Raw genomic sequence first — 27,741 nt, forward strand, 5'->3', positions numbered from 1 at the left:
TCCCTCCATACAAGGACAGGGGCATGACCCAGACCTGGCCACTCAAATCCCCAGTGACTGGTTCAGGAGAGACACCTACCCCCAACCAGGCCATCCGGATTCCGTTTGGGGACTTGGGTTACGGGAAGGAGTCAAGCATGTTCGGGCAGGGCAGGTACTAGAGGAGCCAGTGATGCTGACCCAGAAGAGCAGCCAAGAGATGCAGAGAAACTGAGTCCGGGTGACATCATTGGTACCTCTGGATCCAGCCATGCCTGAAGCCCCCTTCTCTGTTCCATGAGATGATGAATGTTTCTGTCTAGGTCAATTTTAATTGAGTCTCTTTTCCCCACACCCCAAAGAGTCCTTTCTGATACAGGCATGCAGAGTTGAAATTTCCACCTCTGGTATAGCAACTTTTCAGAGCAAGATAAGCAGGGTGTCTGTTTGGGGATAATCACAGCTTGCGAAGAGAAACATTGCTATCATATTGGCAGCCGTGGCTCCACAAGCCTTCTCATTTTATTCCGGGAGCCTGGACTGTGGCCCCAAATCCCACACTAAACCAGAAGGGGCTGAGAACTTCATTGCTCTGGCTTCTGTTTATAATGAGAAATGAAGACAACGCTCAGCCTTTGACTAAAGTCTCACATATTACTGTTTGCTCTGTCGAGCTCCCGGGCGGCCTGAGCTTTCTGGGAGGTAGCTGAGTAACACTCAGGGCTGGGCAGCCTGCAAATCAATTAATCTCTTCTGCAAATTGCTCACCGGGTCTAATGAATTGGCTCAGCACAGAGGAAGTCCTGTGTGGCCTTGTGTCCTTTGCAGTGACGGACCTCTCTCGGAGCAGACCAAGACTTCGTGCCTCGGCCGAGGAACAAATCTATTAATATTTGGAGAGAACATCAAATTGTACCCAGTGGACTTAAAGTTTGGTCAAGAGAAACTCACTTCTCTGTGACTTAAAAACAAAATAGTCTACTCATCCCTCCATGTTTTTTTCCACTGGATAATGCCAGCCTTCCTCACGGTCTGTCTGGGCAACGGACCCCCCAGTGGGATGCAAGGCACGGGTGGAAAGGCCCTCCTGGCCATGGGCATTCGAGGTAGCATCTTTTACCCACCTTGCAGATTTTTTTAAGTTTGATAAGATCAATGAAAGAAGTACTCTAACATGCTATTTATGGGAATGTGAAATAGAAAGCAACTTGGAAATATCTATTAAAAATGTGCGATGTAACAAAACTACGATGTGATATCACCTCACACCGGTCACAATGGCCATCATCAAAAAGTCTACAAATAATAAATGCTGGAGAGTGTGTGGAGAAAAGGGAACCCTCCTACACTGTTGGTGGGAATGTAAATTGGTGTAGTCACTATGGAAAACATGATGTAGGTTCCTCATAAAACTAGAAATAGAGAGCTGCCATATGATCCTGCAATCCCACTCCTGGGCATATATCTGGAGAAAACTCAAATTTGAAGAGATACATGCACCCCAATGTTCACCGCAGCACTATTTACGATAGCCAAGACATGGAAGCAACCTAAATGTCCTTTGACAGATGAATGGATAAAGAAGATGTGGTGTATATTACAATGGAACATTACTCAGCCCTAAAAAAAGAATGAAATAATGCCATTGGCAGCAACATGGATGGACCTAGAGATTATCATATTGAGTGAAGTAAGATTAAGACAAATATCATACAACATCACTTATATGTGGAATCTAAAAAAAATGATACAGATGAACTTATTTACAAAACAGAAACAGACTCACAGACATAGAAAACAAACTTATGGTTACCAGAGGGGAAAGAGGGTGGGGGAGGGATAAATTAGGAGTTTGGGATTAACATATACATACTACTATATATAAAATAGATCATCAACAAGGACCTACTGTATAGCACAGGGAACTCTACTTGATACTCTGTAATAACCTATATGGGAAAAGAATCTGAAAAAGAAAAGATGTATGTACATGTATAACTGAATCACTTTGCTGTACACCAGAAACTAACACAACATTGTAAATCAACTATACTCCAATATAAAATAAAATTTTTTAAAATGTGCAACATAAGAAAGACCCAGTGATTCTTCCTCTTGGGTCTTCCCTACAGAAACCCCCTGATTGGGTCAGGGAGTCATGGACAGCGGCCCAAAGAGCACGATGCCATAGTGAAGTACTGGCAATGATGAACTGTCCATTACTGGGAGAATGACTACCTAAAATTACAGTAGCCCCACCCCGAGAGGCTCTGTCCCTACCTACACTGTTGAGATAGGTCTACATGTACTAACAGTGTGGGAAGACCACAAAATGTTGTTGAGTTAACCAAAAGCAAGTTGCACAATGAGATGGGCAGTGTGGTACCACTCATGTTAAACACAGACATACACACACATACACACACGTGCATGGAAATAACACTCTGGCAGATGCCCTCTTAATTCCAAACCGTAGTTTTACCTGAGAGGGGCGTTGGGAATGGGGGTGGTGGTCAAAATGAACATGAGCCTTATTTTTTAATGTGTTAAAAGAAGCATGATTCATGATTACACGCATAACTAAAAACTAATAATTAACTTTTCTATTCCTCTAGGTGGAGCATCCCTTTTTTCCAAGTTCTTTTTCAATGCAAACCTGCCCAACCTGTTTCAGGAACTTTCTCATCAGTCTCCTAGGTATCCACTCTACCTACCCCAAGCCTCTCTCCACCCTGCACCTACATTGGATGGTCTTCCCTCTGCCCTCCTCTCCTGCACCCAAATCCATCAATGGCTCCCCACTGTTCTCAGGAGAAGGATGAGCCCACACCAAGGTCTCAGATGTGCCTGGTCCCTCCCGCCTCCTCTCTCTGCACCCTGGGCATTTCCCACCATCCCTCCTTCAGCCACAGAAGGCTCTGGGTCAGCATCTCAGACTCTTACAAATGCAGAGTTTGAACCTGCCTAGGAGACCTCTGACACCCCCAAGCTCCCACCCCCATGAGGCAGAAAAGGTTCGGTCTTCAAGCAGGGTCTTTGCAGAATGTTGGTCCATGGCCTCTACAGCCAACTCTGTTGAATGTAGAGTTTAAGTTGATACAGGTGAAGGCCTTACAAGAGTTGAGGAAATCCCAGATAAGACAGTAGAAGCCAGGGGGATCTTATTGACAGAGAAAAGCGGATATGACAGCACAAGAAAGTCCCAGGGAGGGGCTCAGACCCCCAGTGGGCGGTGAGTCACAAGCTTAGTGTTAAATAAAATGGAATCACCCAGTGAGAAAGCTATTCTCCCTACATCCCTCTGATTAGGGAAAGAAGAACGTCTCAGCTGGGTGCTAATATATCTCTATCACCTGCCTAACGCTTCCAAATCTCTTTTTAAGCAAAGGGAGTGTACCTAGGGCTCTTGGTCTTCTGCCCACAATAGTCTAGCTAGAATTTATTTACCAAGAAAATATTGTTCATAGCATTTTCTTTCTGTAAAGTTCTCTTAATGGCATGTGATATTGGCTTTCCATTTTTGGTGTCAATAAACAGTTTCTTTTGAAAATAAACGTATTTATGGTTTTTGTCAGTGAGCTTAAATGGATCACATAAGCGACTAATTGCACAGGTGACATGCAGATGTGACATTTCTGACTGTAGGAAACACCATGGAGCCCCAGATTCATCATCTGGGTGGCCCTGGGCAAGTCACTGGATGCATCTCTGAGTCTCAGTTTCTCCCTCTGCAAAATGAGAACGAGTCACTCATCGCAAGTCTGTTGGGGGGATTAGATGTGGGTGCAGCTCCTAAGCTGAAAGTGCCCTCTGAGTTTAGTTATTGGGAGACTTTTCTAAAATCTCACTTTTAAATGTAGCCCCGAATCACACGGTGTTTACTGCCAGAAGCCACGCCAGCTGCAGGAAATTGCAAACCCAGAAACTCGGTGGAGTTCTTATCGTTCAATAAAGCATCTCCCTCAATCAATATGACTTCAGATGCGTCATCTGGGCACAGGGCCACGCTGGGCTCCTCTTCAGTGTTCCAATTTTAGCCCGTGTACCGGCAGAAGCAGCACAGCTTCCAATGTGCCCGGCAAAAGCCCGAATGATTAACCTCAACTACATCAGCGTTCTCCATTCAGTTCCACAAAATGCGTTTCTAAGGAAATATGTAAGAGTGCTCTTTATATCACGGAATGTTTTAATGTATCCCAGCATCGGAGTAAATAGAACAGGTCTCAGTTAATGGAGCAGGTCCTTTTAACACAAAGGATTTCAATAATAAAAAAAAATAAAAGTTGATATGTCGTCGGCTGGAGAGAAAGAAATGTGCACATAAACACAGAAACAGGGCAAACCTAATTATGAGATTCTTTTTTTGCAGCCCAGGGTCAATAACTGTGATATTAGGAAAAGGGTAATAGGGCTGGCTGCTGATGGGTTTTAAGCTCCCAGAGACTAGAATGTCCCACTTGAAATGCAAACAGAGTTGAATGATGTTGCGCTATCCCCACCGTGCCCCACGTTCTGAAAAAGTATTCATTTCAGAGCGGTGACCCCATCAGGAGAGATGCATCAGGAATTGTATAACCACAACAAAAGAGAATCAGTAGTGGCTTTCGCTCAGGTGGTGTCACCCACTTTGTATGGACGTGTGGGTTTTTCAATTGCTTTTCCTAATGGAAAAATAACACTCAAATGCGAGAACACCAATGCGCACGCGCGCACACAACACGCACTTGCAAAGCTGCCCTTCCTAAGTCCCTAAGACCCTAACTTGGTAAGTAAACAGCGGAGAGATCGTTTTCATAACAAGCTTAGTGGTGAACTTCCCCTTAAGCTACAAAAGATGGCCTTTCTCTGACCGTCAATTACACGACGTAATTGCCAAGTGGAGAACGGCCCCCCAATTCTTAAACTGGCACCCAGGAAGACAGGTGCTCGGGTAAGATGAGAAACCGCCCCAGCAGGGTCCCATCACACATTTAACTTAAACCCTGACTTCTGAAACTCACTACCTCCTACACAGATCCAACATCTCAGTTAATCCCCCGGCAACAAGCCAGTCCAGTAAGACGTCATCACAGTTTCAGACACTTCGTGCTGAAACCAAATGGCATACACCACACGGCCAAGCGGGGACCTCTGAGAATTCCTCACCAGAAATTGCTGTTTGTTGTCAAAGCAGCCCGGATGGACGGACTGCCTTTTTTCTTTCCTTCCTTTCCCTCAATGGTCCTCAAACATGTTATGCCTGAGAATTTCTGCTCAGAGTTGTAGACACTGTTCATACTCTAATGATGGATTTGTAGAATTTTCAAAGACAGTTTTGACTACTGCTGGCTTTGGAAGCACATCCCCCACTCAAGATTTGATCCCCCTGTGGTGTAAGAGAGGACCCCAGGTTAAAAGACATCAGAGCGAACACCTGCCAGCTCAAAGCCCCCATCTTTGTCTCGCCAGAGCTCTCACCTGTAAAGCGGAGGTGGCATTAGATGATCCTTACGGGTGAAGATGGCAATTCCACAAATTTGAATCTAGCAAGGGGGTAGGGGGAGCTGGAACTTTTTTTAGATAAGGAAGTTTCTTTTATGAGGAAAAGAACGATGAAGTTTGCTTTTATGCTGCTTAGCCCACCGCCATCCAAACTCGATACCCACTGGATTCTTCCATTGTTGACACATCCCCAAAACACCATCAGGAACGAAACCTCCAGACTGCATGCCCCTTCCTTCATTCTTAAAGATTTGGGGGCTGGTTTTGAATGTCCTTTCAACTAAAGGTGAGCTTAAAGGAAGCTTAAAATAAGGAGACTCACTTCTGCTGTTCAGTTGGTCATTCAACAAACACTACGGATCTGCTAGGCACCTTGTGCAAAGGAGAAGATGACTTATCAGCTGGGCAAACAGGGTCCTTATTAGCTGAGATCATTGCCACGGAGGAAAGACCACGAAAAATGAATTCATTCACAATGGGGACCAAAATTTCACAGTAAACAGTGGAAAATTAAGGACTTGGAGAATTTATCTTGAAAAACCATGAAACCTAATGTTGTGAAAATAAGCAGATGAACCCAAAAAAATGAAAGTAAAGCAAACGTCCAGTTTGTGGGTTATAATGACAAGCTATGAGCTAATTGTTAACATCAACAAAGGTTAATCGAATGTTGATGGGGGCAGTGTACATTTTTACACCAAACTATAGGGTAGAACAATGGGCTATTCTTCACTTTTACATTTACTTTCAGAGCAAGGTCATCCAGAAAGACTTTTTCCCATCCAAAAAATATTCTAGACTTTCCTCAGTTTCTCTAAGGGCTTCTCTTAAGTCTTTGATGTTCCCGTCACTCTCTGGAATTAGCCTCACCAGTTTTCCCTTATTCATTTGTTACCTGATTCTGCCAATGGGAATGAATCAACCCAATGGTCACTCCCATCAATCTCATTAAATTCGATGTCTTGAGCATGATTTGGGGTTTCACTTGGCAATCAGTTTACATGACATTGTGAAAGTCAATCTGAAGGGCAGGGATGGAAAGTAATGGTAAGGAGAGATGGAGAGAGACAAAGAGAAGTGTTTGAATGGGGTCTAAATGTATCAGCAGTCAGTTTAGTAGGGACTGTTCTCATCCTGTGACAGTCACTGCCTCCCCAGCCGACCTCCGACTGGGAGGTGAATCCCGTGAAGAACGTCTGGATTATGAGGACTGTCCTCAAGGGGAGGTTTGCTCTCCTGGGGATATTCAACCACTCGATATCTAAGAACCATTTTTTACCAGTCCCAGCAGCTCAAGTGTCTGAGATTAAGTCCACCTAACTCCACACCTCAGCCCTGATCTGGAAGTGACCCTGGGTGAGGAAGGACATTCTTTGCAATAGGAACAACACTGCAGTTCTTAGTCACATTCAGCCTGGGGGGTCTGGTAAGTCAACGATACTTGATGTCTCCAAAGAAGCTTCCAGCTCCCTCCACACCTTTGCTGGGAACTTGGATGGGATGAACCACTGAATTTAGGTTTTAAAAAAGTTCACTCAACATCACTAATCATTAGAGAAATACAGATCAAAACTACAATGAGATATCACCTCACACCAGTCAGAATGGCCATCAGCAAAAAGTCTACAATTAATAAATGCTGGAGAGGGTGTGGAGAAAAGGGAATCCTCCTACACTGTTGGTGGGAATGTAAACTGGTGCAGCCACTACGGAGAACAGTATGGAGGTTCCTTAAAAAACTAAAAATAGAGCTACCATTTGATCCTGCAATCCCACTCCTGGGCATACATCCGGAGAAAACCATGGTTCGAAAGGATACATACACCTCAGTGTTCATTGCTGCACTATTTACAATAGCCAAGATATGGAAGCAACCTAAATGTCCATTGACAGATGAATGGATAAAGAAGATGTGGTGTATATATACAATGGAATACTATTTTTTTACTCAGCCATAAAAAAATAATGAAATAATGTCATTTGCAGCAACATGAGACCTAGACATTATCATACTAAGTGAAGTAAGTCAAAAAGAGAAAGACAAATACCATATGATATCACTTATATGTGGAATCTAAAATATGACACAGATGAACTTATCTACAAAACAGAAACAGACTCACACACATAGAGAACAGACTTGTGGTTGCCAAGGGGGAGAGTGGGTAGAGGAGGGATGGATTAAGAGTTTGGGATTAGGGCTTCCCTGGTGGCGCAGTGGTTGAGAATCTGCCTGCCAATGCAGGGGACATGGGTTCGAGCCCTGGTCTGGGAAGATCCCACATGCCGCGGAGCAACTGGGCCCGTGAGCCACAACTACTGAGCCTGCGCATCTGGAACCTGTGCTCCGCAACAAGAGAGGCCGCGATAATGAGAGGCCCGCACACCGCGATGAAGAGTGGCCCCCGCTCGCTGCAACTAGAGAAAGCCCTCGCACAGAAACGAAGACCCAACACAGCCAAAAATAAATAAATAAATAAAATTTAAAAAAAAAAACCTGTGAGTGTTTGACATGCTGCTTAGGTTGCCCATGCGCTGTCCACCCTTAGTAAAGGGGGATCACGTTGGGGTTTCCAGGGGACTTTAAAAAAAAAAAAGAGTTTGGGATTAGCAGATGCAAACTATTATATATAGGATGGATAAACAACAAGGTCCTACTGTATAGCACAGGGAACTATATTCAATATCCTAGGATAAACCATAATGGAAAAGAATATGAAAAAGAATATATATGTATATATATATAAAGAATATATATATGTATAACTGAGTCACTTTACTGTACAGCAGTAATTAACACAACATTGTAATTCAAGTATACTTCAATAAAAAAAATTTTTAAAATAAAATAAATAAAAGGCATGTGACATTCATAACAAACAAACAAACAAAAGAATAAAATAATGCCATTTGTAGCAACATGGATGGACCTGGAGATTATCATAGTAAGTGAAGTAGGTCAGACAAAGAAAGGCAAGTATTATATGATATCGCTTATATGAGGAATCTAAAAAAGTACAATGAACTTATTTACAAAACAGAAACAGACTCACAGACGTAGAAAACAAACTTATGGTTACCAAATGGGAAAGGTGGGTGGAGAGGGATAAACTGGGAGTTTGAGATTGACATAGACACACTACTATATTTAAAACAGGTAACCAACAGGGACCTATTGTAGAACACAGGGAACTCTGCTCCATATTCTGTAATAACCTAAATGGGAAAAGAATTTGAAAAAGAATAGATATATATATATATGTAAAACTGAATCACTTTGCTGTACACCTGATACTAACACAACATTGTAAATCAGCTATAGTCCAATATAACATAAAAATTTTTTAAAAAGAAAAAAATTAAATTCGGTGGTGTTGGAAAGTCAAGAAAATAAAAATAAAAAAAATGAAAAGGTTCAGTTCTAAGGAGAGTCTCAAAGATCCCAATCACCATAAAATCTTATAAATTAGTTCTCCATCCTTCATAACTCCTCTGGCCTTCTGCATGCAGGTGACTTCACTACCAAGCCATATGTTAATTCGAATGATTAGTACCAAGCTATCGGACTAGTTGAAAGAAGAGGGAAATTAAGCATCCTTTTAAAAGATATTTTTTAAAAACACCTTCTCTCTAATCTTCATAAATTATTGACAGGAAGTTTCTCCAAAAATAAAGAGGAGAAAGAATCCGTTACAATATCTTATTTCGGCCCCTGGACACAAGTATTCCTGTCCATTTATTTGAAAATGTTTTGCTGATTCTATTGGCCTTCAAGGATCAGGACCAAAGGTTTTCCCTACCTTCGAATTGGGAAATTCCCCTGCAAAGGTTATTCTCAATTTCTTTGTTGGGTTTCATCAAGTTCCCCCAAGTTACAATCCCTCAGGTCACCCGAAACAAATCACCCTATCATTGTCCTGCTGTGGAAACCAGGTCTTCCCCCCACAAAAATATACACGTTTGCATGCACTCACAAGTATACTCATGTGCGCGCGCACACACACACACACACACACACACACACACACACACACACACACACACACACACACACACACACACACACACACACACACACACACACACACACACACACACACACACACACACACACACACACACACACACACACACACCGTGAGGTCAGCTCCCTCACTGAGCAGCTAGCTCTGATCTCTCCAACCAGGACCTGCCAGGTCAAAGGAGACAAGAAATTTGTTTGTAAACGGTGGGCGACCAAGGCCCATCTTTAGGTTCCTTTGAAGTTACAGCACTCTGTCTTCAAACACCCAACACTCTGAGTGCCTGTCACTCTGCTGTGAAACATTGGCTTTGGGAGATGGTGGCAATAAACTTCCCAAGCTCCTTTGATTTCCAGGTGGTATTTATTTTAATGCAGTCTACCACCTACCCCCAACCCGGTGGTGTCCATAACAGCCCGTCCACCCCGGGCTTGCTGGTTTACCCAACCCGCCATCCCTGTTCCCTCTCTGACACTTCAATAAGGAATGGGGGTGGCGGGGTGATTAATATTCCCCGGGCCAATGCTTAGACCACACCCCACAGGCTCACACCTGCCCTGAGTGGACATTGTGGCGGGAGGGAGCCCTTTGAAAATGGGCACCAGTGACCCAGACCTCTGACTCAACTGGCTGTTCCAATAACAAACATGAAAATGCAGACATTTGTCACCACCCTGGGCTGTTGCTGCAACATTATTACCTACATGGGGGGAGGGGCGCTAGGTTCCCAGGGGGATTTGCATTACATTTGGCCTCTCAATCTTAGCTCCACATTTAGTGTTTGTTTCTGATTTTTTTTCTGTTTGGGGCTGGTTTTATCCCCCATTCACTGGAGCCCGCAGTTTGCTCTCAGGATTTTGGTAGGAAAGGCTGATGTTGAGATCAGAAGTGTACAGAAGTGGGATTCTCCCAGCGTGGAGGGAGCAGGGCCATTCCCTGAGGCCGAGAGAAGCTTGTAAAGGAAAGACGGTGTGGAGAGGACCATGAAAGATCAGAGGCTTTCCAGCTGGCCTCTCTGCTGGCACGGGGGCCCCAGGGGCACCATGAGCACACGGGCACACATGTAAATTAGGAAGAGGCAACCACTTCCACTGGAGGATGTGTGGAAAGCTGTCCCCCATCCCCTTGGGAGAAGGAGGAAGGAGCTCCTTGCTTTGGGCTGACAGCCCCACAGTCAGAGCAAAAGGCTGGACCAACCAGTGGTGGCTGGATTTCAGCCCCTATGGGCACCATCCACACAGCCATACTCAGAGGCCCTGCCCGCCCCCTATCCAGCCGGCCACAGGCCTTCTTCCCAAAGAGAAGCGAATAGGGCCCCTGACCCAACACACCCGTCTCACGATCAAAGCTGCCTGTGGTCACTTGGACAAGACTCCCCACAAGTGTGAACACATCCTGCTGGGTGGTGGGCTGGGTGATCCCGTTTTAATGAATACATACTGATTTAAGCTTATAATAGAACTTTCCTGCCCAAACTGTTTGCACACCCTAAGAGCACAGATGATGGGCATTACTGTAAATTGAGTGTTGATGGGTGCTGCTGCCTTTTTCACTTAGAAACACATTTTAAGGTCCCTTCTGTCGGCTCCCAGATAGAGGGAAAGTTGTTGAAATGGTTAGTGGTTGAATCATGCCTCCCCCTCCAAGTCCTAAGCCACAGAACCTGTGAGTGTGACCTTACTTGGAAAAAGGTATTTGCACATGAAATGAAGAATCTCAAAATGAGATCATCCTGGATTTAGGGCGAGCCCTAAATTCAATGGCAAGTGTCCTTATAAGAGAAAGACAGAGGGAGATTTGACCCACAGAAACACAGGGGAGAAGCCCTGTGAAGATGAAGGCAGAGATCAGAGTGAGGCGGCCACAAGCCAAGGATGCCTCGAGTCCCCAGGGAAGCTGAGGGGCAGGGAAGGATCCTCCCCTAGAGGCTTCGGAGAGACAGCGAGACTCCTGGCCTCCAGCACTGGGAGGGAATACACCTTGGACCAAGTTTGTGGCAATTTCTTCGGCTGCCATAGGCAATTTTCTTCCCCAGTTCAGAAAGCCTCTGTTCTATTCTCCCTACACCTGAATTTCCAGAAGAAGCTGTCTCTCTCCCGAGAAAACTCCCCCTCTGGGCTCTTCCTCCAGCCCTGACCTTGTCCTCCGCTAAACAACAGGCACCCTGGTTACCACACGCTCCACACTTGGCACTCAGCATACGGCAGATCTTAACGCACGTGTGCTTATGCTCAGGAGATAATTACAATCAACATTTATCACCTGCCTTGGAGTCTGCAAATTCCCTGCCGCACACGAGCTCGCTCCATCCTCACACTGAGCCATTGGGTGGGCAAGACCTCCATCAACGGCCTCGCTGTACAGACAGAAGATTCCCAGGAGGGAGCTCACTGACCCGCCAGTGTCATTCCCCACGTGATTTGAGCAAAGGATGGACAGCAAGCCTGTCTGTCTGTCTTCACCCTGAACCACGTTTATCCAGAGCAGGGATTGTCGTCTTTTCCCTTTCAGTTTCTAGCATGGAGCTTAGCAATGGAAACACGGAAGCTGATGTGAGTTTCCAGGAGCAGCTTGATTCAGCTCTATTTATGGTGCTGGGAAGAGAGCTGGTGGGAAAGTACTGCCTTTAGGGAGAACTGACAGAGTTCTGGTGGGTTCTGATGGGTTCTGCTGTGGAGGTGGTATCGCCCATGAACACCCCAATGGGCAGTTCCATTGGCTGTATCTACTTGACCGGGAGGAAAGCAGTGGAGTTCAAGGTGATGAGCCACAGAAAATGAAGAAAGGGCAAAGCCGGGTGCCCCGATTGCATTTTTGTCTACACCCGCTCAGCCTCCCCCCACGAGGTCTTAACCCTTGACGTTCCATAAAAAGACAGTGCTTTTCCTTCCACAACTGGCCATCCAGTTGAGCAAATACCTACCTTGATTTAAACTCTCACTGAGAAAAAGACTCATCCTCGTCCTTGCCTGCCTACCAGAGAGGGCGTCGGGGTTGGAGGTGGGGGGTCGAGGGGCAGCATGGAAGCGCCATCTGCCCGCAGGGGGCGCTGGAGCCACACAGAGGTAGAGGAGGAGGCGCCCCAGCCAACTGTCTCCAGGGACCAAAACCGCAGCCAACAAGCAGAGCCCAGGGTCAGCCCTTGAGCCAAACAGACAGCAATCAGCCACAAAAGGATGGTAATTCAGTCACCACTGGCCAGATGGGACCGGCCACCTTCTCAAATATGGTCTCCTTCTTCCCCAGTCAACACATTGCCAGCAAGGCTAAGGCTGCGCTCATGACTGCCAGGCAGAGGGGAGGAAGGGAGGGAAATTGTGGTCCAGAGAAGTTACGCGATTTGCCCTCCCTGCCCAGTGATTGCACCTTAAAATAGCCCTTTTCCAGGAAGCAGCCTCCATTAGTTCATCCTTTGTTTGTTTCCGAGAATGATGAAGAGGGCCCCTCTTACTACCTCCCGTGGAAGCGTGTTCCCTGCAGCTCTCACATCATAACTCCTCCTTATTCTTCTATCTCACATTCATTCGAAAGCCCATCCACTGACCCATTTTAGCCTCACAATGGCCCTGTGGAAAGAATCCAGTGAACTTCCTCTTTCATGATGGGGAAAAGTAGAGGCACCCAGAGTTCCGATTCAGGTTTTCCAGGTCCAGGAGGGAATCTGTACTTGGACAGGGCTGGGCACCCGTGGCCAGTACTTGAGGACGTTTGTTGTCTTCTCAATATTGGATTCTCAATATCCTCACCCAGGACCCTCTCCCCTAGTTTAGAGTCTCGACTGTCCCACGGAGGTGACACTTCTGTCATCACCCCACATGCATCCCGTCTCCCTGCTGGACTTCAGGCTCCGGACAGCAAGGATGGCTGCTCTGCTCGTTTCACATCCCAGCAGCCTGGTACCCGGTTTGGATCCACCCCCAAGGGGAGCCTTACCTGCCGTTTCTGAAGAAGGCTGCCCGCAGGTCCTGCGTGGGGCCGGCCCCTCGGCTGGGGGTGAGCGGCCGTCTTTTCTCAGCACCCAGTGTGGCTTCCTCAGTCTACTGGCTCTCAGCTGGAAACGGCTTTGCAAGAAATTCCCTTTGTACCTGGGGGACGAGAAGCACACGTGCAGTGATCAGCCTTGAGAGTGTGTCCGGGAGGTCACAGGCACGAAAATCCAAGACAGGATGCTCGGAGGATAAAATCCAGGTCCGTGTGGGAAGCCTGGGAGAACACAGGGACGTGAGGTCCAGGCAGCTCATCAGCTATCAGCAACCGCTCTTCCCTCCAGTCCTTATTCTCCTGCCAGGATGTGGGGATGACAACAGGACGCAACTCAGGCGGCCGTTGTAGGGATGAAATGAGATGGCGCCTAGAAAACGCTTCCCACACCACTTAGCACACAACAAGCGCTTAATAAAGGTCAGTTGCTGTAATTAAATACTGAATTATATGGTCTTGACTACTTACTAAACAGGCTGTCCAGTAGAACTTTCCACAGTGATGGGCGTCTTCTATAACCTGCATGGACCAATATGGTAGCCACTAACCACGGGCAGCTCTAGAGTGAGTGAAATGTAGTTCATGTGTCCGAGAAACTGAGCTTTACATTCAATTTCATTTTAATGAGTTTAAAGAGCCACTGGTGGCTAGTGGTTCCCGTTATTGGACAGGTCAGGCCCAGAGCGTCTCCTCTGAAAAAACGGGCATCACACATGCTCCCCCTAGAGAAGCTCTTCCAGATCATCTGGTCTATGTAAAATGGATAGCTAGTGGGAAGCAGCCGCATAGCACAGGGAGACCAGCTTGGTACTTTGTGACCACCTAGAGAGGTGGGATAGGGAGGGTGGGAGGGAGACGCAAGAGGGAGGGGATATAGGGATATATGTATATGTGTAGCTGATTCACTTTGTTATACAGCAGAAACTAACACACCATTGTAAAGCAATTATACTCCAATAAAGATGTTAATAAATAAATAAAAGGAGAAACAAACATTCAAAAATAATAATAATAATAATCTCTAAAACAGAGCCTTCACATCCCAGGGGGAGGGCACGACAGGGCAGAGAAAGAAAATAGTGAGCTTCTCAACATCACTAACTATTAGAGAAATGCTAATCAAAACTACAATGAGGTACCACCTCGCACCATCAGAATGCCATCATTGAAAAGTCTACAGTGGGAGGGGCAAGATGGCGGAAGAGTAAGACGCGGAGATCACCTTCCTTCCCACAGATACAGTAGAAACACATCTACACGTGGAACTGCTCCTACAGAACACCCACTGAACGCTGGCAGAAGACGTCAGACCTCCCAAAAGGCAAGATACTCCCCACGTACTTGGGTAGGGCAAAAGAAAAAAGAAATAACAGAGACAAAAGAATAGGGACGGTACCTGCGCCAGTGAGAGGGAGCCGTGAAGGAGGAAAGGTTTCCACGCACTAGGAGCCCCTTCGCGGGCGGAGACTGCGGGTGGCGGAGGGGGGAGCTTCGGAGCCACGGAGGAGAGCGCAGCCACAGGGGTGCGGAGGGCAAAGCGGAGAGACTCCCGCACGGAGGCTCGGCGCCGAGCAGCACTCACCAGCCCGAGAGGCTTGTCTGCTCAGCTGCCGGGGCGGGCGGGGCTGGGAGCTGAGGCTCCGGCTTCGGTGCTAGCCGGGAGGGAGTCCGGGAAAAAGTCTGCAGCTGCCGAAGAGGCAAGAGACTTTTTCTTGCCTCTTTGTTTCGCGGCGCGCAAGGAGAGGGGATTCAGAGCGCCGCCTAAACGAACTCCAGAGACGGGCGCGAGCCGTAGCTATCAGCGCGGACCCCAGAGGCGGGCTTGAGACGCTAAGGCTGCTGCTGCTGCCACCAAGAAGCCCGTGTGCGAGCGCAGGTCACTCTCCACACCGCCCCTCCCGGGAGCCTGTGCAGCTCGCCGCTGCCGGGCTCCCATGGTCCTCCGGGGACAACTTCCCCGGGAGAACGCACGGCGCGCCTCGGGCTGCTGCAACGTCACGACGCCTCTGACGCCGCAGGCTCGCCCCGCCTCCTCCGTACCGCGCCCTCCCCCCCGCCTGAGTGAGCCAGAGCCCCCGAAGCAGCTGCTCCTTTAACCCCGTCCTGTCTGGGCGGGAACAGACGCCCTCAGGCGACCTACATGCAGAGGCGGGTCCAAATCCAAAGCTGAACCCCGGGAGCTGTACAAACAAAGAAGAGAAAGGGAAATCTCTCCCAGCAGCCTCAGAAGCAGCGGATTAAAGCTCCATAAACAACTTGATGTGCCTGCATCTGTTGAATACCTGAATAGACAACGAATCATCCCAAATTCAAGAGGTGGACTTTGGGAGCAGGATATATTAATTTTTCCCCTTTTCCTTTTTTTGTGAGTGGATATGTGTATGCTTCTCGGTGAGATTTTGTCTGTATAGCTTTGCTTTCACCATTAGTCCTAGGGTTAGGTCCGTCCGTTTTTTTTTTTTTTTTCTTTTACTTAAAAAAATTTTTTTTGCCTTATTTTCTATTTTTAGAAATTAAAAAAAATTTTTTAATAAGTTTTTTCATATTTTTTATTTTAAAAAAATTAAAAATTTTTTTCTTAATAAATTTTTTCTTAATTTTTTTTCTTATTTTTTATTATAAAAAATTAATAAATCTATCTTTAAAAATTAAAAAAAATTTTCTGAATACATTTACTCTTAATAATTTTATTTTCTTATTTTTTATTATAATAGCTTTATTTTATTTTATTTTATTCTCTTTCTTTCTTTCTTTCTATTTTTTTCTCCCTTATACTCTGAGCTGTGTGGATGAAAGGGTCTTGGTGCTCCAGCCAGGCATCAGGGCTGTGCCTCTGAGGTGGGAGAGCCAACTTCAGGACACTGGTCCACAAGAGACCTCCCAGCTCCACGTAATACCAAACGGTGAAAATCTCTCAGAGATCTCCATCTCAACATCAAGACCCAGCTTCACTCAACGACCAGCAAGCTACACTGCTGGACACCCTATGCCAAACAACAAGCAAGACAGGAACATAGCCCCATCCATTAGCAGAGAGGCTGCCTAAAATCATAATAAGGCCACAGACACCCCAAAACACACCACCAGACGTGGACGTGCCCACCAGAAAGACAAGATCCAACCTCATCCACCAGAACACAGGCACTAGTCCCCTCCACCAGGAAGCCTACACAACCCACTGAACCAACCTTAGCCACTGGGGACAGATACCAAAAACAACGGGAACTACGAACCTGCAGCCTGTGAAAAGGAGACCCCCAAACACAGTAAGATAAGCAAAATGAGAAGACAAAAAAACACACAGCAGGTGAAGGAGCAGGGTCAAAACACACCAGACCTAACAAATGAAGAGGAAATAGGCAATCTACCTGAAAAAGAATTCAGAATAATGATAGTAAAGATGATCCAAAATCTTGGAAATAGAATAGACAAAATGCAAGAAACATTTAACAAGGATGTAGAAGAACTAAAGAGGAACCAAGCAACGATGAAAAACACAATAAATGAAATTAAAAATACTCTAGATGGGATCAATAGCAGAATAACTGAGGCAGAAGAACGGATAAGTGACCTGGAAGATAAAATAGTGGAAATAACTACTGCAGAGCAGAATAAAGAAAAAAGAATGAAAAGAACTGAGGACAGTCTCAGAGACCTCTGGGACAACATTAAACACACCAACATTCGAATTATAGGGGTCCCAGAAGAAGAAGAGAAAAAGAAAGGGACTGAGAAAATATTTGAAGAGATTATAGTTGAAAACTTCCCTAATATGGGAAAGGAAATAGTTAATCAAGTCCTGGAAGCACAGAGAGTCCCATACAGGAAAAATCCAAGGAGAAACACGCCAAGACACATATTAATCAAACTACCAAAAATTAAATATAAAGAAAACATATTAAAACCAGCAAGGGAAAAACAACAAATAACACACAAGGGAATCCCCATAAGGTTAACAGCTGATCTTTCAGCAGAAACTCTGCAAGCCAGAAGGGAGTGGCAGGATATACTTAAAGTGATGAAGGAGAAAAACCTACAACCAAGGTTACTCTACCCAGCAAGGATCTCATTCAGATTTGATGGAGAAATTAAAACCTTTACAGACAAGCAAAAGCTGAGAGAGTTCAGCACCACCAAACCAGCTTTACAACAAATGCTAAAGGAACTTCTCTAGGCAAGAAACACAAGAGAAGGAAAACACCTACAACAACAAACCCAAAACATTTAAGAAAATGGGAATAGGAACATACATATCAATAATTACCTTAAATGTAAATGGATTAAATGCTCCCACCAAAAGACACAGACTGGCTGAATGGACACAAAAACAAGACCCATATATATGCTGTCTGCAAGAGACCCACTTCAGACCTAGAGACACATACAGACTGAAAGTGAGGGGATGGAAAAAGATATTCCATGCAAATGGAAATCAAAAGAAAGCTGGAGTAGCAATTCTCATATCAGACAAAATAGACTTTAAAATAAAGACTATTACAAGAGACAAAGAAGGACACTATATAATGATCAAGGGATCGATCCAAGAGCAAGATATAACAATTGTAAATATTTATGCACCCAACATAGGAGCACCTCAATACATAAGGCAAATACTAACAGCCATAAAAGGGGAAATCGACAGTAACACAATCATAGTAGGGGACTTTAACACCCCACTTTCACCAATGGACAGATCATCCAAAATGAAAATAAATAAGGAAACACAAGCTTTAAATGATACATTAAACAAGATGGACTTAATTGATATTTATAGGACATTCCACCCAAAAACAACAGAATACACATTTTTCTCAAGTGCTCATGGAACATTCTCCAGGATAGATCATATCTTGGGTCACAAATCAAGCCTTGGTAAATTTAAGAAAATTGAAATCGTATCAAGTATCTTTTTCGACCACAACGCTATGAGACTAGATATCAATTACAGGAAAAGATCTGTAAAAAATACAAACACATGGAGGCTACACAATACACTACTTAATAACGAAGTGATCATTGAAGAAATCAAGGGGGAAATCAAAAAATACCTAGAAACAAATGACAATGGAGACACGACGACCCAAAACCTATGGGATGCAGCAAAAGCAGTTGTAAGAGGGAAGTTTATAGCAATACAAGCCTACATCAAGAAACAGGAAACATCTCGAAAAAACAACCTAACCTTGCACCTAAAGCAATTAGAGAAAGAAGAGCAAAAAACCCCCAAAGCTGGCAGAAGGAAAGAAATCATAAAGATCAGATCAGAAATAAATGAAAAAGAAATGAAGGAGACAATAGCAAAAATCAATGAAACTAAAAGCTGGTTCTTCGAGAAGATAAACAAAATTGACAAACCATTAGCCAGACTCATCAAGAGAAAAAGGGAGAAGACTCAAATCAATAGAATTAGAAATGAAAAAGGAGAAGTAACCACTGACACTGCAGAAATACAAACGATCATGAGAGATTACTACAAGCAACTCTATGCCAATAAAATGGACAACTTGGAAGAAATGGACAGATTCTTAGAAATGCACAACCTACCGAGACTGAACCAGGAAGAAATAGAAAATATGAACAGACCAATCACAAGCACTGAAATTGAAACTGTGATTAAAAATCTTCCAACAAACAAAAGCCCAGGACCAGATGGCTTCACTGGTGAATTCTATCAAACATTTAGAGAAGAGCTAACACCTATCCTTCTCAAACTCTTCCAAAATATTGCAGAGGGAGGAACACTCCCCAACTCATTCTACGAGGCCACCATCACCCTGATACCAAAACCAGACAAAGATGTCACAAAGAAAGAAAACTACAGGCCAATATCACTGATGAACATAGATGCAAAAATCCTCAACAAAATACTAGCAAACAGAATCCAACAGCACATTAAAAGGATTATACACCATGATCAAGTGGGGTTTATTCCAGGAATGCAAGGATTCTTCAATATACGCAAATCAATCAACGTGATACATCATATTAACAAACTGAAGGAGAAAAACCATATGATCATCTCAATAGATGCAGAGAAAGCTTTCGACAAAATTCAACACCAATTTATGATAAAAGCCCTGCAGAAATTAGGCATAGAGGGAACTTTCCTCAACATAATAAAGGCCATATATGACAAACCCACAGCCAACATTGTCCTCAATGGTGAAAAACTGAAACCATTTCCACTAAGATCAGGAACAAGACAAGGTTGCCCACTCTCACCACTATTATTCAACATAGTTTTGGAAGTGTTAGCCACAGCAATCAGAGAAGAAAAAGAAATAAAAGGAATCCAAATCGGAAAAGAAGAAGTAAAGCTGTCGCTGTTTGCAGATGACATGATACTATACATAGAGAATCCTAAAACTGCCACTAGAAAACTACTAGAGCTAATCAATGAATTTGGTAAAGTAGCAGGATACAAAATTAATGCACAGAAATCTCTTGCGTTCCTATATACTAATGATGAAAAATCTGAAAGTGAAATTAAGAAAACACTCCCGTTTACCATTGCAACAAAAAGAATAAAATATCTAGGAATAAACCTACCTAAGGAGACAAAAGACCTGTATGCAGAAAATTATAGGACACTGATGAAAGAAATTAAAGATGATACAAATAGATGGAGAGATATACCATGTTCTTGGATTGGAAGAATCAACATTGTGAAAATGACTCTACTACCCAAAGCAATCTACAGATTCAATGCAATCCCTATCAAACTACCACAGGCATTTTTCACAGAACTAGAACAAAAAATTTCACAATTTGTATGGAGACACAAAAGACCCCGAATAGCCAAAGCAATCTTGAGAACGAAAAATGGAGCTGGAGGAATCAGGCTCCCTGACTTCAGACTATATTACAAAGCTACAGTAATCAAGACAGTTTGGTACTGGCACAAAAACAGAAATATAGATCAATGGAAGAGGATTGAAAGCCCAGAGATAAACCCACACACATATGGTCACCTTATCTTTGATAAAGAGGCAAGCATATACAATGGAGAAAAGACAGTCTCTTCAATAAGTGGTGCTGGGAAAATTGGACAAGTACATGTAAAAGTATGAAACTAGAGCACTCCCTGACACCATACACAAAAATAAACTCAAAATGGATTAAAGACCTAAGTGTAAAGCCAGACACTATCAAACTCTTAGAGGAAAACATAGGCAGAACACTCTATGACATAAATCGCAGCAAGATCCTTTTTGACCCAGCTCCTAGAGAAATGGAAATAAAAACACAAATAAACAAATGGGACCTAATGAAACTTAAAAGCTTTTGCACAGCAAAGGAAACCATAAACAAGACCAAAAGACAACCATCAGAATGGGAGAAAATATTTGCAAATGAAGCAACTGACAAAGGATTAATCTCCAAGATTTACAAGCAGTTCATGCAGCTCAATAACAAAAAAACAAACAACCCAATCCAAAAATGGGCAGAAGACCTAAATAGACATTTCTCCAAAGAAGATATACAGATGGCCAACAGACACATGAAAGAATGCTCAACATCATTAATCATTAGAGAAATGCAAATCAAAACTACAATGAGGTATCATCTCACACCGGTCAGAATGGCCATCATCAAAAAATCTAGAAACAATAAATGCTGGAGAGGGTGTGGAGAAAAGGGAACACTCTTGCACTGTTGGTGGGAATGTAAATTGATACAGCCACTATGGAGAACAGTATGGAGGTTCCTTAAAAACTAAAAATAGAACTACCATACGACCCAGCAATCCCACTACTGGGCATATACCCTGAGAAAACCATAATTCAAAAAGAGTCATGTACCAAAATGTTCATTGCAGCTCTATTTACAATAGCCAGGACATGGAAGCAACCTAAGTGTCCATCATCGGATGAATGGATAAAGAAGATGTGGCACATATGTACAATGGAATATTACTCAGCCATAAAAAGAAATGAAATGGAGGTATTTGTAATGAGGTGGATGGAGTTAGAGTCTGTCATACAGAGTGAAGTAAGTCAGAAAGAGAAAAACAAATACAGTATGCTAACACATATATATGGAATCTAAGGAAAAAAAAAAGAAAAAAAGGACTTGAAGAACCTAGTGGCAAGATGGGAATAAAGACACAGACCTACTAAAGAATGGACTTGGGGATATGGGGAGGGGGAGGGGTGAGATGTGACAGGGTGAGAGAGTGTCATGGACATATATACACTACCAAATGTAAAATAGATAGCTAGTGGGAAGCAGCCGCATAGCACAGGGAGATCAGCTCGGTGCTTTGTGACCACCTAGAGGGGTGAGATAGGGAGGGTGGGAGGGAGGGAGATGCAAGAGAGAAGAGATATGGGAACATATGTATATGTATAACTGATTCACTTTGTTTTAAAGCAGAAACTAACACACCATTGTAAAGCAATTATACTTCAATAAAGATGTTAAAAAAAAAAGTCTACAAATAACAAATGCTGGAGAGGGCGTGGAGAAATGGGAACACTCCTACACTGTTGATGGAAATGTATATTGGTACAGTCACTGTGGAAAACAGTATGGAGGTTCCTCTAAAAACTAAGAATAGAGTTATCATATGATCCAGCAATCCCACTCCTGGGCATATATCCAGACAAAACTATAATGCAAAAAGATACGTGCACCCCTATGTTCATAGCAGCACTATTCACAATAGCTAAGACATGGAAATAACCTAAATGTCCATTGACAGATGAATGGATAAAGAAGATGTGGTATATATATACAACGGAATACTACTCAGCCATAAAAAATAATGAAATAATGTCATTTGCAGCAACATGAGACCTAGACATTATCATACTAAATGAAGTAAGTCAGAAAGAGAAAGACAAATACCGTACGATACCACTTACATGTGGAATCTAAAATATGACACAAATGAACTTATCTACAAAACAGAAACGGGCTCACATACATAGAGAACAGATGTGTGGTTGCCAAGGTGGGGGGGGGCAGAGAGAAATGGATTGGGCGTTTGGGATTAGCAGATGCAAACTATTATATATAGAATGGATAAATAGCAAGGTTTTACTGTATAGCACAGGGAACTATTCAATATCCTGGGATAAACCATAATGGAAAAGAATGTATATATATATGTATAACTGAATCACTCCGCTGTACAGCAGAAATTAACACAACACTGTAAATCAACTATACTTCAATAAAATAAATTTTAAAAAAATACTGAGCTTCTATCTACAGTTATTTTTATCTAGACTTTCTTATATCTCTTGTTGCAGGCCCTTTATAATGTACATAATACATTAGGGGAGTAGAACAGATGTATAACTGGTAAATGAACAGTTGTGCATTTCTTAGGGTGCAGGCTTAAAATTTTTTACCAATAAGAATGTGCAGCCAAAAGCAGACCAGCAAGCTGATCTAGCCCCCCACTTGGCAGGTGAAAGAACTGAGAGGCAGAACACCTGCAATATGCCCTAAGACCCGAAGTCCTGTAGCCAGGTGGGACCTAAACTCTTGACTCGAGTCCCTGAACCATTTTGACCATTATCGGTGGTCAGCTCTTTGAAAAGATCGTTGCACCGCTTCTAGCTGCCTGGTTGAGCCACAGGGACTCCCTTCCCTTTGCCAGCCTCAGTTTACAAGAATTCTGTTCCCTCGATGAGGCTCTTTAGAGCCACCTGGCTGGGGAGGAAGGTGAGGCAACCTGCTTGGCCATTTTTCTTTCTCATTTGTCTGAGCTGCCGCCAACATCCAGCCGCAGTCCCCTAATAATCAGGGCTGCCTGCAGAATTTAAGTAAGATCTGCAGAACTCCGTATCCTCTTGGGTGCTCATTTTCACAGCAGCAACAAGAAAAAAGTGACAATTTCTTCATCTTTTTCATGTTTGGGAGAGGCTCCACTTACAGGCCCTGTGGCCTCCCAGGCCTTGGGCAGGAGCTGTCACTCCCCAGTGGTGCCTTCCTGGCTCTTTGAAGCAGCCCATCCCTGCTTGTCGAGACCCCAGGGTCCTGAAAGAGCTATCTGAGCCCAGGTGGAGAGCAACAGCGCTGCCGGTTTGCTAATCACAACCCCCTGAACCAGTCGGGGCTCCTGCTGGGCCGGGGGAGAGTGATTTCCAAGTACAGAGACAAAGGCAGGAAGGAAGGTGGGAGGTGTGGGAGCATTCTTCCCCTGTGTGCCGTGGGTCACCTTTGCCCCTGGTCAGTGGGTGACTGCCACAAGTTGGCAGGTGTTAAGAATGGCACAGTTTGAACTGCAGGGAGGTTTGCTTTTGGAAAACGGACCAAAGCGAGGAACTGCGCTCAATGAAAAGAACTAGGAGACCGCTGAGAGAGCTCCAGCCTCTGGATTCAGATCTCATTAAGGCGGAATTTGGACCCTTTTGGCCTTGCGGGGAGCCCAAGTGGATCTTGGCATTGTCTTCAAAGCAATTTTTGTTTAGTCATGGGCAGGGTCTACTTTTTTCCCTCGTGTGTTCTCCAGAACATTCTGTGTGCAGCCCCTCCTAGAGCAGCATCACCCTGGGAATGGACAGCCAGGGTGGGGCAGGTCCTGTAAGCTCGCCATCACCCGTCCTGCAAGGCCCCTCGCAGTTCAGCAGATGCCATTCGTGCCCGTCTCCACCGCCTTCACCGGGCTGCTCGTCTGTGGCTGGCTGCTGGGACGCACACTCACCACCTTCTCGAGAGGGCTGCCCCAGGCCAGTGGGAGCCAGCTCGCCTGGAAGGCCTGGGAGAGTGTGCACAGCCCCCATGAAGGGCCCTTAGCCATTGACTGACTGTCACAGGGTGTGAGAGCCCGGCCCCTTTGCCTCTGAGCAGGACCATCTCTGGGACACACTTCACACTCCAGAGCTCCCTGTGGGACCAGGCACGGCTGGACCCCCAAGCCTGCATCTTTGCTGAGTTCTTCCCTCACCCTTGTGTGCTTCCGTCATCCCTTACAAGTCTCCTGAGAGCCCTCCCTGCGTAAATCTCTTGTACAAGAACCCCCGTCTCAGGCTCTGCTTCTAGGGAGCCCAACCTCAGATGCAAGATCAGAGTGTCGCCCCTGCTTCTCCTCTTCTCACTCCCATCCGCCTATTTCCCCCAGAGGCACTCGGGCAGGTTTGCCAAACCTCCTTAAATATGCACGTATGCTTATAAATATGTAGTGTCGCTTTTGTGCGTGACATTGTACCACAGAGCCATTCTTATTCTTACTTTATTTTTACTCAAGGCTATGTGTTGAAGATCAGTCTAGATTTTTGTATTCATGTCTAATTTTCTGCTTTTAGCTGTCTTGCATAGTGCTTTACATTTTGTTTTAATAAGCTGCTATTTAAGAGCCAGACTTTAAATCCAACTCATACTTGACACACCCTCTGCTCTCTTGGTCTCTCTCTGTAGATCTTCCTGTAAGAGCCGACATTATCAGCACTTACATAAGAACAACACAATATCTTTGTTTATAGACCTCATGGAAGACCGATCAGAAAAAAGCTTTCTTACCCCAGGTCAGCTCCAGCCGGGGCACTGATGACTGATGGACCAAGGTCAAGAGCGCAGGGGACACCAGCTTTGACTGGAGTCCAGTGGGAAGCTCACAAAAGGAGGCAGGGTGAGGTTTGTCATGTATCTTGATGCCGGTTGACAGCCATTGACCGCCCTGCCTACTCCAATCCCGCCCTGACCCCCATGCCCACTGTCCCTTTTATCAGCCAAGTCTTGGAAGGTAGATCCAAGGAGGCAGACTTGCAGGTTTGCGTGGCCTGCCTGACACATGCTCATCCTGGGGAAGGAATATGTGGTCTGTCATATCATCCCCCTCATTTTCCTCTCTTGATCCCACAGGGAGTAACAAAGCAAAGAGAAGTGGAGTGGAGGCATGGCGGACCCTCAGCATCCCACCAAACCGGACTTGGGACCGGGGTCAAAGCTCTGGTGCCATGGAGCACGTCACAGAGGGTCTCAGCCACGAGGAGCGACAGCCACCTCGTCCCTAGGTCTGCGTCTCCATCTCACTTCAGGGTTACCTCATTGAATAAGTAAAAAGTGAGCAGACACACGCTTCAGACATATGAACATCTGCTTTAGAAGGAAAAAAACACCATCAATTAAGAGATTTCCATCCTCTGTGTGTTCTCCTGTGCTCTCCCCTTCTGTGATGAATCTACATTTTAGGGTTTCCAAAGCACCCTTCACCCATATAACCTCCAATCTCCTCCTCACTCATCCCGATGCACTTGGGGCTTCACAATTCATTGTTCATTTGTCAGGAGCTCCCTAGAACAAGTCTCTGAGCGTCTCATGCTTCGTACAGCACTGTACACAGTTACAAATTAATCAATAAAATCCAATTCCATGGCCCAGTGCCTGCTCTGGGCATGGCTGAGACATTTTTTCTGAATGCTCTGAATCTCTATGCCTCTAGTTAGTGTCAGGGCAATTAGGTGTCCAAGTATGAATTTTCTACATTTTCCCATTTCCACTCTGAAAATGGACCCTGCCTTTTCTAATCCCTCTCCTTTAACTCATGTGCTTTCATTAATGACAACACCCATTTTCATTACAGTGTGGTGTTTGGAGTTGGCAACAAAGGGTCGAATGATACAGAATGGAGGGCCCTGAAATAAACTTCAGGTACAAACGGGAAGTTAAAATACAGCAAATAAGTGAAAAAAGGGGGTTGGGCCAGGGGTCTATAAGCTTTTTATATAAAGGTCCAGATAATAAATATTTTAGACTTTACAAGCCACATACAATCTCTGCCACACATTTTTCATATACATATACATATACATATGTGTGTATATATATGTATTGGGTTGGCCCAAAAGTTCGTTTGGGTTTTTGGTACCATCTTATAGCCAAACCTGAACGAAGTTTTTGGCCAACCCAGTATACATATACACATTCTTTTTAAAATGTAAAAATCATGCCTACCTCACATACAGGTATACAGGACGTACACAGGGCATACAGAAACAAGCCAAGAGCCAAACTTGACCCAAGGTCCACTGTTTTCTATATAAACAAAAATAAAAATACATCCTTCTTTACATTAATACATAGAGAGAAAGAACATAAGAGACTATCTTTTTGTATTTGTGACATTGGGGGATTGAGATAAGGAAAAATTTCTTAGACAAGAACAAAAAATAATAATCATAAAGGAAAAGGTAACTCCGTCTGACTACATCAAAATATGCAATTTCTTGATGATCAAAGAAGCATAAGCAATGTTAAAAAATAAGAAGTCCATTTCTAACAGTACAGCGAACTAGTTACTTTGATTGACTACCCCCATATTTACCCTTATACTGAAACCAACGAAAAATGTAGATTAAATATAAAAATGTTTACAATTTATATTTAAACGCACTGGTGTTCTGATGAAAAGGTAAGATATATTTAAAAGTTAAAAACCAAGTGGAAAAAAGTGAGAGCAATTTCATTTTGAGGGCATTTGCCAAACCAGGTGAGCTTGCCCTTTTGTTTTCATGATCCTGCTCTTCCATTTCCATTGTCTGGTGGGGTTCAGGGTGCATGATTCAAACCCAGAATCAACCCTATGTGAGTCAGGTGGAAGACCCAACCTCTACTCCTGCAGAAAACTGAGACCTCAGAGGCTATACCCTCAATATATGGGTTAATTAGGGATAATACATCCTACCCCCACCACCTGCCCAGAGAATATATATATTTTTTAATTCCAATCTTATCACTGAGTGGAGGGGGCAAAAGTCTCTCCTGTTAATTTCATAACAATAGGACAGTCTTCTCATGGGTTTGCAATCTGAATTCACACTACCCTGTGACATGGAGAAACCTACAACCAAGAATCTTATTTAAATTAGTGCTCATTGGGTGCCCCCAGGCACCTAGCAGAAGCAAAACAAATCATTACTGGAGAAACCCACCACAAAGTTCCCAAAACCTCAGCTTACCATCATAAAAATGACTAGGCAGATTTGAAAAATAATTAAATGGAACTTTAAAAAAAATTAAACATAATATTGTCAGGAATTAAATTTAAAACTCGACAGACATGTAAAAGCAGGGGACCAATTAAGAGGCCATTGCATTAGTCCAGGGACTTCTTCTGACCAAGATGGTGTAGCAGTGACTAGATGTACCCTCCCAAATAAGAAAATGGACAAATGTCTAAAACAATGATTTTCAGGACATTAGACACCAAGCAATGAAAGCAGTGGTCCCTGAGAGAAGAGGAACAGATGAGGTGAGCCTCACGATTGCCTTGGCTTCCTGGTGGGGAAACTTTCCAGGTCCAGCACCATTTGTTGAAAAGACTATA

At 44.2% G+C, this 27,741-nt stretch overlaps 1 protein-coding gene across 1 annotated transcript in view; it reads right to left on the reverse strand.

Moving 5' to 3' along the window:
- The window catches only part of ZNF831 (zinc finger protein 831), a 78,874-nt gene that overhangs the window by 36,933 nt on the left and 14,200 nt on the right, over positions 1-27,741 (reverse strand). The window contains exon 3 of the mRNA XM_036824259.1: positions 13,416-13,567. Within this exon, the coding sequence (XP_036680154.1) occupies positions 13,416-13,567 (152 nt within the window). The remainder of the gene's footprint in view (positions 1-13,415; positions 13,568-27,741) is intronic.

The sequence above is a fragment of the Balaenoptera musculus genome, chromosome 15 (genome assembly GCF_009873245.2).
Source record: "Balaenoptera musculus isolate JJ_BM4_2016_0621 chromosome 15, mBalMus1.pri.v3, whole genome shotgun sequence".
Classification (NCBI taxonomy): domain Eukaryota; kingdom Metazoa; phylum Chordata; class Mammalia; order Artiodactyla; family Balaenopteridae; genus Balaenoptera; species Balaenoptera musculus.